This window comes from Callithrix jacchus, chromosome 6 (genome assembly GCF_049354715.1).
Source record: "Callithrix jacchus isolate 240 chromosome 6, calJac240_pri, whole genome shotgun sequence".
In the NCBI taxonomy this organism is placed as follows: Eukaryota; Metazoa; Chordata; class Mammalia; order Primates; family Cebidae; genus Callithrix; species Callithrix jacchus.
The window spans coordinates 152,014,475-152,026,626 of NC_133507.1; the positions used below are offsets into that span (position 1 = coordinate 152,014,475).

At 41.3% G+C, this 12,152-nt stretch overlaps 1 protein-coding gene across 20 annotated transcripts in view; it reads left to right on the forward strand.

The window, feature by feature from the left end:
- The window catches only part of SP100 (SP100 nuclear antigen), a 123,896-nt gene that overhangs the window by 88,933 nt on the left and 22,811 nt on the right, over positions 1 to 12,152 (forward strand). For all 20 annotated transcript variants that reach the window (XM_054258020.2, XM_078328792.1, XM_078328794.1 and 17 more), the window contains 5 exons: positions 473 to 547; positions 5,937 to 5,993; positions 7,066 to 7,170; positions 9,414 to 9,556; positions 11,049 to 11,087. In XM_054258020.2, the coding sequence (XP_054113995.1) occupies positions 473 to 547; positions 5,937 to 5,993; positions 7,066 to 7,170; positions 9,414 to 9,556; positions 11,049 to 11,087 (419 nt within the window). The remainder of the gene's footprint in view (positions 1 to 472; positions 548 to 5,936; positions 5,994 to 7,065; positions 7,171 to 9,413; positions 9,557 to 11,048; positions 11,088 to 12,152) is intronic.

The window sequence follows — 12,152 nt, forward strand, 5'->3', positions numbered from 1 at the left end:
TGCTTCACAACCGGAGGAAATCTGCAATTCTTCCCTTCATTTTGCAATTTCTGTATGCTGCGGTTTCTTCCTTGGTGATAGGGTAGTAGAAGTCTCTATCTCATAAATAATTAGTAGGTATAAATATCTTATATTAGTGTCTAGCACATGATGAGCACTTAGGTATCAGTCCTCATAATTATTATTGTTACAGTATTCTTTGGGATATAAATGAAACTCTATCTTAAATTCTTTTTAAAATTAATGTGGGGGGCAAATAAATTTGGATTAATGTCACGGTAAAGAAAAGAAAATCTAGGATGAACCCGGGTTAACCACCAAAGGCATGGTCATTGCAAGTCTATCTGTTACATATTTTTCTTTGTGTGTTAGGATCTGGAAAAGTTACAGCTAAACAACATTTTTGAAAGCACTATTATGTATAATGTCAGTTTTATACACCATCCATATTTATATTTTCCTATTTTCTCAGGGAGAAAAAGAGGCAGACGTAGAAAACACTCAACATGGAATAACAAAGCCCTACAGACAAGAAGGCATCCAAAAGGTAAAAAAAAAAAAAAACACTTTAAATAAGTAACATCTAAATTCTCATGCTCTTAGTAAGAAACTAATTGCTTTATGTAGCTGTAATTACTGTTGAGAAACATATCAGATTTAGTCAAGTTCCAAAATATGTCAGGGAGAAAGGATGATAGCACCACAAACAAGTAAGTAGCTTGGTGATGGATCTGCAAACAGACCCCAGGGCCCACAAGCTGCTTGAGGGCTCCCTCTGCTGAACCAGGAGCTTTCAAGGCTGGAAATAGTTGTTGGCATAAAAACAACACAAACAAAACCTGTGTAATTCACAAGTGATGTAGCTGTCCCCCCTCTTGCCCATCACCATGTGGTAACTGTGTGGACTTGGGTCGGCCCCAGGTAAATTACAGTTTACTCTTTTGTAAAGTGAAATTAAATCAGACTAGACTGACTGCCCTCCAAGGCCCATCCCAGCTTCCTACGTGACTTCTCACTCCATGGATCTCCTACAGGAATTGGTAAAAACCATGGACAGCCCCGTCTCCTGCATCATCAGCACAGAAACCTTGTAGAATGTGTCTCTTCCCCAGTGTCACTAGCTGGAAGGGTTGGAATGGCAGCTCAGCATCCTCAAGTTCATTTAAGACATGTACACCTGTTTCTACTAAGTCAGCTCTTCAGTCCTCACCTCCACCAATTAGAGACTCTGAAATGTAAAGTTTCCCCTCGTGCAATTTGCAGATGATTCTAGAACTCTGCTGAGCTGCTCTTTCAGCCAGGAGAAAGCTGCTGTGAAAGAGGAGGAGGCAAGCAGAGAAGATAGACACCATCTCCTGCCAGGCTGCCCTGTTGCCATCCTGCTCAAATTTACAGACAAATTTGTCATATAAAAGAATTTTGACACCTGAAACTTTTTCTCTGGCCACATAACTTCATATAGACTCTCTCTCTCTCTCTCTCTCTCTGATATATATATATATATATATATATATATATATATATATATATATATATATATATGGTTGGGATGGCCCTCGAAGGGCAGTCAGTCTAGTCTAACTGACTTTAATTTCACTTTACAGATGAGTAAAACCGTAATTTACATGGGGCAGACCCAAGTCCACATAATTACCCCATGGTGATGGGCAAGAGGAGGGACAGCTACATTACTTGTTAATTACATAGGTTTTGTTTGTTTTGTTTTTATTTTTATGCCAACAACTATTTCCAGCCTTGAGAGTTATCAATTTAGCAGAAGGAGTACTCTCTCTCTCTTTCTCTCTCTCTCTCTTTCTCTCTCTCTCTTTCTCTCTCTCTCTCTCTCTCTCTCTCTCTCTCTCTTTCTCTCTCTCTCTCCCCCCATACACACACACACACACACACACACACACGTAGAATGTGCCTACATTCTACATATATATGTATGTGTGTATATAAAGAGTGTATATATATACACACACACATAGAGAAAGAATATATATAGAGAATATATGTATTATATTCTATATTCACACACTATATATAGAATACATATGTGCATAGAATACACTATGTGTATATGTATATATATACACTCTATATATGCATATATGTATATATACACTCTTTATATGTGTGTGTATATATACACACTATATATATAGAGAGAGCACGAGAAAGAGCATTATATGTATATATATTAATAGAGAGAAAGAGAGAGAAAGAAAGCATCTTGCCTGAGGATACAGGAGTACTGGGCTCCTATTGTAGCATTCTTGGATGTTGAGGCTTCTGCTAATACTCTGTGATAACTAAAGAATCACCTAACATAGTGAAACAAATATAAATACATATATATATTTCCTTTAGCTATGAATTCCCCCACTAGAATGGCAGACGCAGTGTATGCAACTGCCTCTCCATGGTTGGTGGCAGCCAACCTGCTTGGGAATTAAGACTCTGGATGGTCCTTCTGGAAGATACACCCTCAGTGAGAGTACCTCTTAAAAACACCCAGTCTAGCTCCATCCACAGGGTCTGCACCAGGCCACGGGAATTGTGCTTCTTCATTGATTCCCCTGCTGGCTCCCAGCTCAGCCCTCTGGCACTCTTGACCCCACTAGCCATGACCCTCACCTTTATGCTTCTCAGGGGTGAGTCTGAGAGTCTCTCTTTCCCTGACATTCCCAGTGACAGAGGTCCGTCTCCTGCTTAGATGTCTTTAAACCTTCTCCTTTGGCTGGAGAGAAGGTGTCTGACAAGTCTCTCCAGAGAAATGTGGCCTCTCTACTAGAGGCTAGAGGTGGAGAAGGCTGATGTAGGCAGAACCAGGCTCCCAATCCCCTACCATGTTCTTTGCAGATAGACTAGCATCTTGCCTTAGGATGTAGGAGTACAGGGCTCCTATTGTGACATTCTTGGATGTTGAGGTTTCTGCAATACTCTGAGATAACTAAAGAATCACCTAAACATGGTAATAAACTCTTTTGCCCATAATGATTAGTCCCTGCTATGAAAAATATATATTTTTTTAAATAATTTTTAAATTTTTCTGACCATATTATTTTATGTGGTTAATGTAGAATTAAGACTGGTAGACCCAGAACTGTTAAAACCTACTTCGTCCCAGCATTTGACTGCCTGGATGTACAATTGCAGTGAGGTGCTGGAGCCAGCGAACACCCAGCCACTGCAAAGCACAGTTATGCGCACTTTATTACAAGATCTGCTCCTCAGCCCAGATGTCTTCATGCCAAGAACTGGGAAGGAGTGCAATCAGCTTCTGATGTTTTGCCCTGAGGCCCTCAATAGGTTTTGATTGAAAGGAATTCCCTGCAGTCCAAGAAGGATTTAAACATAGAGAGACTGAGAGCAAAAGAACATACATTGACCAATAATGGCTACTGCTGAATAGATCCAGGTTACGGCCAGAGCTGGATTTCCCACTCTGTGGGAAAGAAGAAAGCAGACAGAGCACAGGTGTCTTTTGATGGGACTGTGGGGAAGAGGGAGAGTTGGGGGAAAGAGAGAGGAGTTAGAAGTAGCCAGTTTTCCAGGGTACACCTGCAACTTGAGCATCATGAGTGACAGGAGGGAGAGTCCCACCAGAGCCACCCATGTGGATAATATCTTACTGTAGCAACCACATTATCTACCACACCTGGCCGGATCATGATCTTGGAAAATGATCAAGCTAGAGCAACTTTTTCTAAGAGACAAGCAAGGAGTGATAAGAAAGCTTCATCTACTTCCTCGAGTTTTCAGTGTTTCCACATTTTATGTGTTTCTTTTAAACCTTTAGTTCAGGCCATAAGCAGTAGCTTACACCTGTAACCCCAGCACTTTGGGAGGCTAAGGCAGGGGGATCGCTTAAGCCCTGGATTCAAGACCAGCCTGGGCAACACGGTAAAACCCCATCTCTACTAAAAATACAAAAATTAGCCAAATATGATGGTACACACCCGTGATCCCAGCTACTTGGGAGGCTGAGGCAGGAGAATTTTGAGCCCGGGAGGCAGAGGTTGCAGGGAGCTGAGATCGTGCCACTGCACTCCAGCCTGGGCAACAGAGCAAGAGGGCAAGACTCAGTCAAAAAAGAAAAAAATTCTTTAGTTTATAATAGCCAAGTTTATAATTCTTTTATGCAAGTTTAGTAATCTCTCCTCTCCATGTGTCTCCTTAATATTTTAATAAACTTCCTGAGGGCAACATCTTGTGAGGTGGAGCATGCTTTTTCTTGGGATATGATTCCTCTTGACATGTGAATTATCAGTAAATGTCTGACGGTATCATTTTTATCTTGATGAGGTGGAAAACAAAACAAAACAAAAAGCAAATCTCTAAGTAATTGTTATGACAGAGGCCCAGAAAATATGTTGTCAGCAATCTCAAGGTTTCTTTATCCTAGATTGAAGGAAAAATGCCTTTCCGGCTTAATCTAGTCATAATTTGCTCAAAAGAAAGAGCATTCATGATTGAGTATCTGGAGGAGGTTTTCTCCTGGGGATTACAGGATCCAAACTGACACCCTATGATACCAGCCATGGGCACAGAATAATGGGGACAGACCTTCAGAAAGAAAGAGCATCCAATTTGTGTGCCTGACTTCAGGAAACATATTTGAACGATGCAGATCTAAACATACATCTGGAATGACTGGCTCTTTGTTTGGACACATCGATCAGCACATAGATACATGCTTCCAGGTTTTTGTTTTGTTTTTGAGATGGAGTCTTGCTCTGCCAGCCTGGCTGGTATACAGTGGTGCTATCTTGGCTCACTGTAACCTCCACCTCCCAGGTTTAAATGATTCTGCTACCTCAGCCTCCCAAATAGCTGGGATTATAGGCACGCACCACCATGCCTGGCTATTTTTTTTTTTTTTTTTAGTAGAGGCAGAGTTTCATCATGTTGGCCCGGCTGGTCTTGAACTCCTGACCTCAGGTAATCCACCTGCCTCAGCCTCCCCAAGTGCTGGGATTACAGGCGTGAGCCACCACAGCCAGCCCTGAGAGATCTTTTAAGTCAACCCCTTGTGCTATCTTTAGCCATACAACTCTTAGGCCTTGTGCCTTAATTTCTATAAATTCCTCTTGAATAGCCTTCATTGGGTTGGTTTTTAAGTCCTTGGTCATTTTCCTCACCATTTTTAGTACAAAACCTTCCAAGTTTATGTATCTGACGGGTAGCGTCTACCATAAGCTATGTCCTGAGACCATATGTTGCTGATTTTTATCTCTGTCCCTTTCCCAAAGAAAATTGTAAACACTTTAATTTATATTTTTATCTCTGAGCATCAATTTCCTCATCATTCCCTCATCTGTAAAGCGAGGATAGTACCAGTGCTTATTTAATAGATTTTGTTCTAAAGATGAAGGAGGTTAATAGCGGTAAAGATTTCAGGATAGCTCCTGGCATGCCACAAGCACTGAATGCATGTTCAACTTCATTCTTGCTCTCCTGTTGCTTGGAAAGCAGGTAAAATACTGTTTCAAATTCATTTGAGTTGATTTGGAGATATTGATAGGGAAATATAGGCTGCATCTCAGAGAAATATAGTTAAGCATCATGGTTGTAACTAAGTCTAGATCGGCGTCAGCAGCCTATGACCTACAGGGCAAATCCATCCTGCTGACCGTAAATAAAGTTTAATTGGAGCACAGCCAGTCACATCCTTTGATTTATACACTGTCTACGGATGCATTCATATACAGCTACAGAGCTGAATAGTCACAACAGAAGTTATGAACGGAAAAATCTGAACTACTTACTATCTGTCTCTTTACAAAAAAAAACTTCCTGACTCCTGATCTAGCACTTGATATTTTTCTTTAAGTTCTAGACAGGGTCCTGAAAAGTTGCATTTGAATGGTGGTTTTGTAAAACGCTACTATGTGCAATGCAGAGACACTTATGTTGTCTTTCAACTTTCTCAGGAATAAAAGCCAACACTAAACCTTTGAAAAGAAGAAGAAGAAGAAGAAGAAGAAGAGGTAAAAAGAAGTAATTGATATGCTTTTCATAATTAAACGTTTAATATTTAACACCTTATACTGTGAGTAATAGGTCAGTTTTTTTAATTGGCATATGGAGCTAGTGCTGAGCCTTGACATTGACCAGAAGTTCATTTTAAGCCCTTCATTGGAACCAGTGGCTTCAGTGGAACCAGATCCCCAGTGCCCCAGTCATGTGCCCTTGCAGGGTTCCCTGAGCAACGCTCACTTTCTTTTTTATTGATTGATTGATTGATTAATACATAATAAGATAGAAATATTTGGGGGTACATGTAATAATTTGATACTTCATATAATCAAATCAGAATTATTGGGATATTCATCACTTTAAATATTTATCTTTTTTGATGCCAGGAACATTCAGATTATTCCCTTTTAGCTATTTTGAAATGTACAATCAATTGTTGTTAATTATAATCACCCTATTGATCTATTGAAAATACCAGGTCCTGTTTCTTCCGTGTATTTGAACCCTTCATCGATCTCTAGTCATCCCTCCTCTCTCAATGTGCAATTTCTTCTAGATCCCCTCACACCAAGCTTTGCTTCTAGCCACAGAGAAAGCTCAAGTGAAAGGGAAGTGAAGCAAAGCAGTAGACAAAGAGGGAGACAGACACCACCTCGAAAGATGCTCCATTAGGGGCCACACTGCCATCCTGCCCTCCGTCCCCTCAGTCAATGCCTGGAATGGGGAGATGAGACTAAAATTTGAGGGTTCTTTTTTAAACATAACATCGAAGCAATGATATGAGTGGGAATCTCCCTTTGGAAAATCACTGTGTAATAGGTGGATGCGACCAACCAGCTTTAAAGCTGAGATCCTACCACGCACCAGGCTGCTGTGTGGGATTTTAGAGGGTGGAGTAGAGGACGACAGTGTCTGTAGCTATCTAATGTGCCATAAAAGAAAGACTCTGAAATATAACTGATTCATGGGGGACATCCCTCCAATACATTTTACATTATAAAAAAAGTTCTCAAGACAGGCTGGGGGGACAATGCACAGTTGTGAAAGAAGATGGAATGGAAAACAAACAATGCTTCCTTGCAGCTCCAAGAATTCCCAGAGATAAAAATATTGATTTTGAACAACCTGAACTTCCTGTGACCTGTGGTAAACTGAGGGGCACTCTACAAAAGGAGCGATTCAAACAAGGTGAGTTTTCTGGTCATCTACAATCTCAGCCGGAAAACATCCACACAGATAGCATACTGTTTAGGAGTAGACACCTGCATTGAGGGTCTGCAAAACCAGCCTCAGGCTTGATGATTTGCTAGCTCTCCTAGGACTTGGGACATCATCACATTTGCAGCTAAGGTTTATGAGTGAAGCATGCAAAACATGGCAAATGGAAAAGGCACATGCGGTGAAGTTCAGAGACAACAAAAGCAAGCTTCCAGAATCCTCTCCCAGCGGTCACACAGGACTCACTAATGCTTGCAGCAATAAGCTGTGACAACACGTGTAAAACGTTGTCTACCAGGGAAGCCAGCCTGAGTTTAGGAGTCCAGGGTTTTTGCCAGGGGTTAGTCACATAGGCACCCTCTGCCTGGCACATACCAAAATTCCAGATTCCCAGAAGGAAAGCAAGTGTTCTGCCTAAACCGTATTGGCTGTGCAAACAGTTTAGGTACGGTGAGCCCTCTTCTTCATTTATGGTTATAGATAAATGAGATTTATTTACATATGTCTGAATATAATGCATCAGGATAGGTAGTTCCAGGGTTACAGAACATTTCAACAAGATTTCTTTGGATAGGCCACCTCAAATTCATTCTTGTAAGAGAATATAAATAAATTGCATTTATTTATAACCATAAATAAGAGGGATTTCTCTTTAAAGGGCTTTATCTTTATGGATGAACAATATGTTTATTGATGTTGCTTGTTTGCCCACAGTGAAATCTGGGAATGATAGACTCTCCTAAAACCCAAATTCCCAAATGCCAGTGGCCAGCCTTGCACATAGACAATGGCCAATCTTGCATATAGGCTCTTTAAGGATAGTCTCAGGCCCACTACGTTAACTCTTTTTTTTTTTTTTTGAGACGGAGTTTCGCTCTTGTTACCCAGGCTGGAGTGCAATGGCACAATCTCGGCTCACCGCAACCTCCGCCTCCTGGGTTCAGGCAATTCTCCTGCCTCAGCCTCCTGAGTAGCTGGGATTACAGGCACACGGCACCATCCCCAGCTAATTTTTTGTATCTTTAGTAGAGACGGGGTTTCCCCATGTTGACCAGGATGGTCTCGATCTCTTGACCTCGTGATCCACCCACCTTGGCCTCCCAAAGTGGTCAACGCTTTTTTATACAACAATGGCATTTTTACACTTTTAAAATTCATAAAACATTGGCCTATGAGGCCATCTTTCCTTTCCCTCATGTAAAAGGCCCACAAGACATCCCACTAGCACCCAATACAAGGGCAAGCACCTCATTACTTGGGTGAAAACGTACACATCTGAGAATCTCAGCATTAACTTTCACAGCCCCATTTCCCATAACATCTCTAAAGCCTTCTGCTAAATGAATTAGAAGACCTGCAATCAAGTTTCAGCTATACTAAGAGTGATTCATCTACAGCCAGGTACGCGGTCTCTCTAACCTTGAACTTCCTTCTCTGCAAAATCAGAACAATAATATAACTTGCTTCACCGTATTATTATGAGAACAAAAGACATAAAGTACTTTGCAAATTATAACTGATAATTACAGAACCAGTGTTCATCTGTTGTGATTGACACCCCCCACACACAATAGAGTTCTTTGAGCACCAACAAACACAAATGTTTGCCCCATGACTATGTTGCAAAAGCATAATTTAACCTCTCCCACTCTATAACATTTTCATAATTACTTTTAATATAAAATAACCATGAGTTCAAAATATGAAACATAATTGATTGTCATTTGCTGAATGAACAATCTGGTATAAGACAAGGCAGATTTGGCTATAGTAACAGCTTCCACATGGCCACCTAGGAACCCAAGAGCACCATAGAGAGGGCTTTGTTCCTTCATCCACCTCTCTAAAATTAAGGCTGACTCTACATCAGGTCTCAGAGAAGGGAGGAGAAAGAATTCTGCTCATTCTCTAGGGCCACTCTCTGCATCCACCCCTGACCTTTGATATATAGTAAAATACTTTGAAAAGGTAAATGATGGTAGTAATAGGTCTTCTCATTGCATGAAGGTCAAAGAAATATACACACACGACAGAGTCACCTTATTCTCTGTTACTTCAGGCTAGGTATGAAGCCCCTGATGTCTAAGTGGAAAATTCAGACTCTACTACTAGGATCCTGAGCCCAAAGCAGGTGGCTCCAGATCCCAGCATGGGGGGAGGTCAAGTTCAGGTCTTTTCACAGTTGGGGAGCTCACCTTGTCTTGGTCTTACAGGAACCTCAAAGAAGTGTATACAGATTGAGGACAAAAGGTGGCTCACTCCCAGGGAATTTGAAATTGAAGGAGGCTATGAAGCATCCAAGAATTGGAAGCTAAGCATACGCTGTGGTGGATACACCCTGAAATCACTGATGGAGGTATTCTAGTGACAAATGGCTGAAATCAAGGATTTATCTGTCATGCTTCACTAATACCAAGCTTTAGCAGAATTTCTCAGTGTCCAGAAACTCACCACGACTTCCCCTGCCCAGGTCTCGTTGCATACTTTATTACTAACATTCTCACCTGCACATTACCTTGGCTGGCTTATATTACAGCTTAAGCCTCTAAGAACTTTATTTCTTATCCTTTTGAAGGTCAGGCAGTAAATTGTGGCCTTGCCTCTGCCACTAATAAACTGCGCAATTTGGTCACAGGAGAGTAACTTAAACTGGAGTGGAAGTCTTAAATTTGGGGGGGTGTAAATGTTAAATGCACACACACATATACATATATATATATATATATATATCTCCAGGAACTACATATATATATATGTATGTAGCTTTTGGATTATAAAATATTTCAACAAGATGTCTTTGGATAAGCCATCTCAAATTTATTCTTGTAAAAGAATATAAATAAATTTCAGTTTAAAGCAACTTCATTGCTTCTCATGTCAACCCCTTGATGTTACAAAGATAACTGTGTCTTTCGACTCCAAATACAGTGCTTTCTGTTGCACGCCTGCAGACAGTCCTTCCTTGTGCCACTCTAACAATTAAAAAAGAGATCTGCCAGGCACAGTGGTGCATGTCTGTAGTCCCAGCTACTCAGGAAGCAGAGGCAGGAGACTCACTTGAGCCCAGGAGTTCTGAGCTGTAGTGTGCTATGCCAATTAGGTGTCCACCCTAAGTTCAGCATCAACGTAGGAGACCACCAGAGTGCCTAAGGAGAGGTGAGCGAGCCCAGGTTAGAAAAGGAGCAGGTCAATACTTTCCTGCTGATCACTGCACTCCAGCCTGAGCAACATAGCAAGACCCCATCTCTAAAAATAAATGAATCAGTAATATACAAAGTAAAAGATCTTTGAACCGCAAATATTTATTGAACCACATCTAAAGCTATGGAAGGTATACAAAGTGTGAGCCCCCACCCAGAAGGAAGGCTGTGCTTTCATAACTGCAGGCCCAGACAGGGTGTCAATGTTCTCAAAAGAGACATTGGAAGAGGTGCAACAGTTCAAAGAAGGGAAGGTCATTTCCACATTGAGGTTGAGGACCGTTTGGTGGAACCCCTGCACTGAGCTAGGTCTAAAAAGACAAACAACTAGTAAAACTGTAGAATGGGACATTCTACATACATAGAAAGGACAGCATGCAGATCCACTCCACAATGTGTCAAGAAGCTGGGGGAAATGAGGTGGCTACATTCTCCAGATGATTGTAGAAGTCATGAGGGCAGAGGAAAGCACCGACATGCTTCCTTTAATCCCTGGAGAATCATGGAAAGTAATGTCCATGCAAACGCCTTGAATTTGAGTTAATAGTGCGACATCCAGGTAGGAATATTTAGAAGGCAGTCAGAAACACTAAGCTCACAAAATAAAAGCGAAAACCCGTCAAATCACTCATACCTTTTCTTTTTCAGCAACGACGCCTGCCAGAACCACCAACCACAAGAAAAAAGGTGATGATCAAGTGACCTTCTGCCAATGTCTCATCTATTGATTTTCTAACTCTGTCGCCTTACCATCTTTGAATTGACCCATCATCATAAAATTTGATTTTATAATATGAGCCTTTTGCGATTGCTGCTTTCCAACATTACTCAATGTATAAGTCCAGGGCTCCTTTGAGCATCACAACATTTGAGATAGAGATAGAAACAATCCTCAGAAATAGATTAAAAGACAGAACTGAATCATATGTGTTTTTTAGCAAAAGAGCTAAGTGCCATAATTTTTTTTTTTTTTTGAGACAGCATCTTGCTCTGTTGCCAGGCTGGAGTGCAGTGGCATGATTTCAGCTCACTGCAACCTCCACCCCCTAGGTTCAAGCGATTCCCCTGCCTCAGCCTCCTGAGTAGCTGGAACTACAGGCACACATCACCACGCCCAGCTAATTTTTATATTTTTAGCAGAGATGGGGTTTCACCATGTTGGCCAGGATAGACTCAATCTCTTAACCTCGTGATTTGCCCACCTCAGCCTCTCAAAGGTCTGGGATTACAGGCATAAGCTACTGTGCTGGGCCATACTTCTTTTTACAGAGGGTCTTGCTCTGTTGCCCAGGCTGGAGTGCAGTAGTGTAATCTCGGCTCACTGCAACCCTCACCTCCCTGGTTCAAACGATTCTTGTGCCTCAGCCTTCCCAGTAGCTGGGACAGGTATATGGCATGACACCTGTCTATTTTTTTGTATTTTTAGTAGAGATGGGGTTTCACCATGTTGGCCAGGCTTGTCTCAAACTCCTGACCTTAAGTGATCTGCCCACCGTAGCCTCCCAAAGGGCTGTGATTACAAGCATGAGCCATCACGCCTGGTGCCATTCTTTAAAAAAACAAAACAAAACATAGGGCTGGCATTGGAAAAATAAGCATGAGTTTGAGATGCACAAAACAATGCATTTAGCATCTACTGCCTTTGCAACCTCAACATAAACACTGGTTGCTTTTCATTGTTTTTTCTGGATTCTATATTTAAGAAATAAATACAAAGCAAAAGTTCCCCTAGAAACATCCGATGGTCACTAC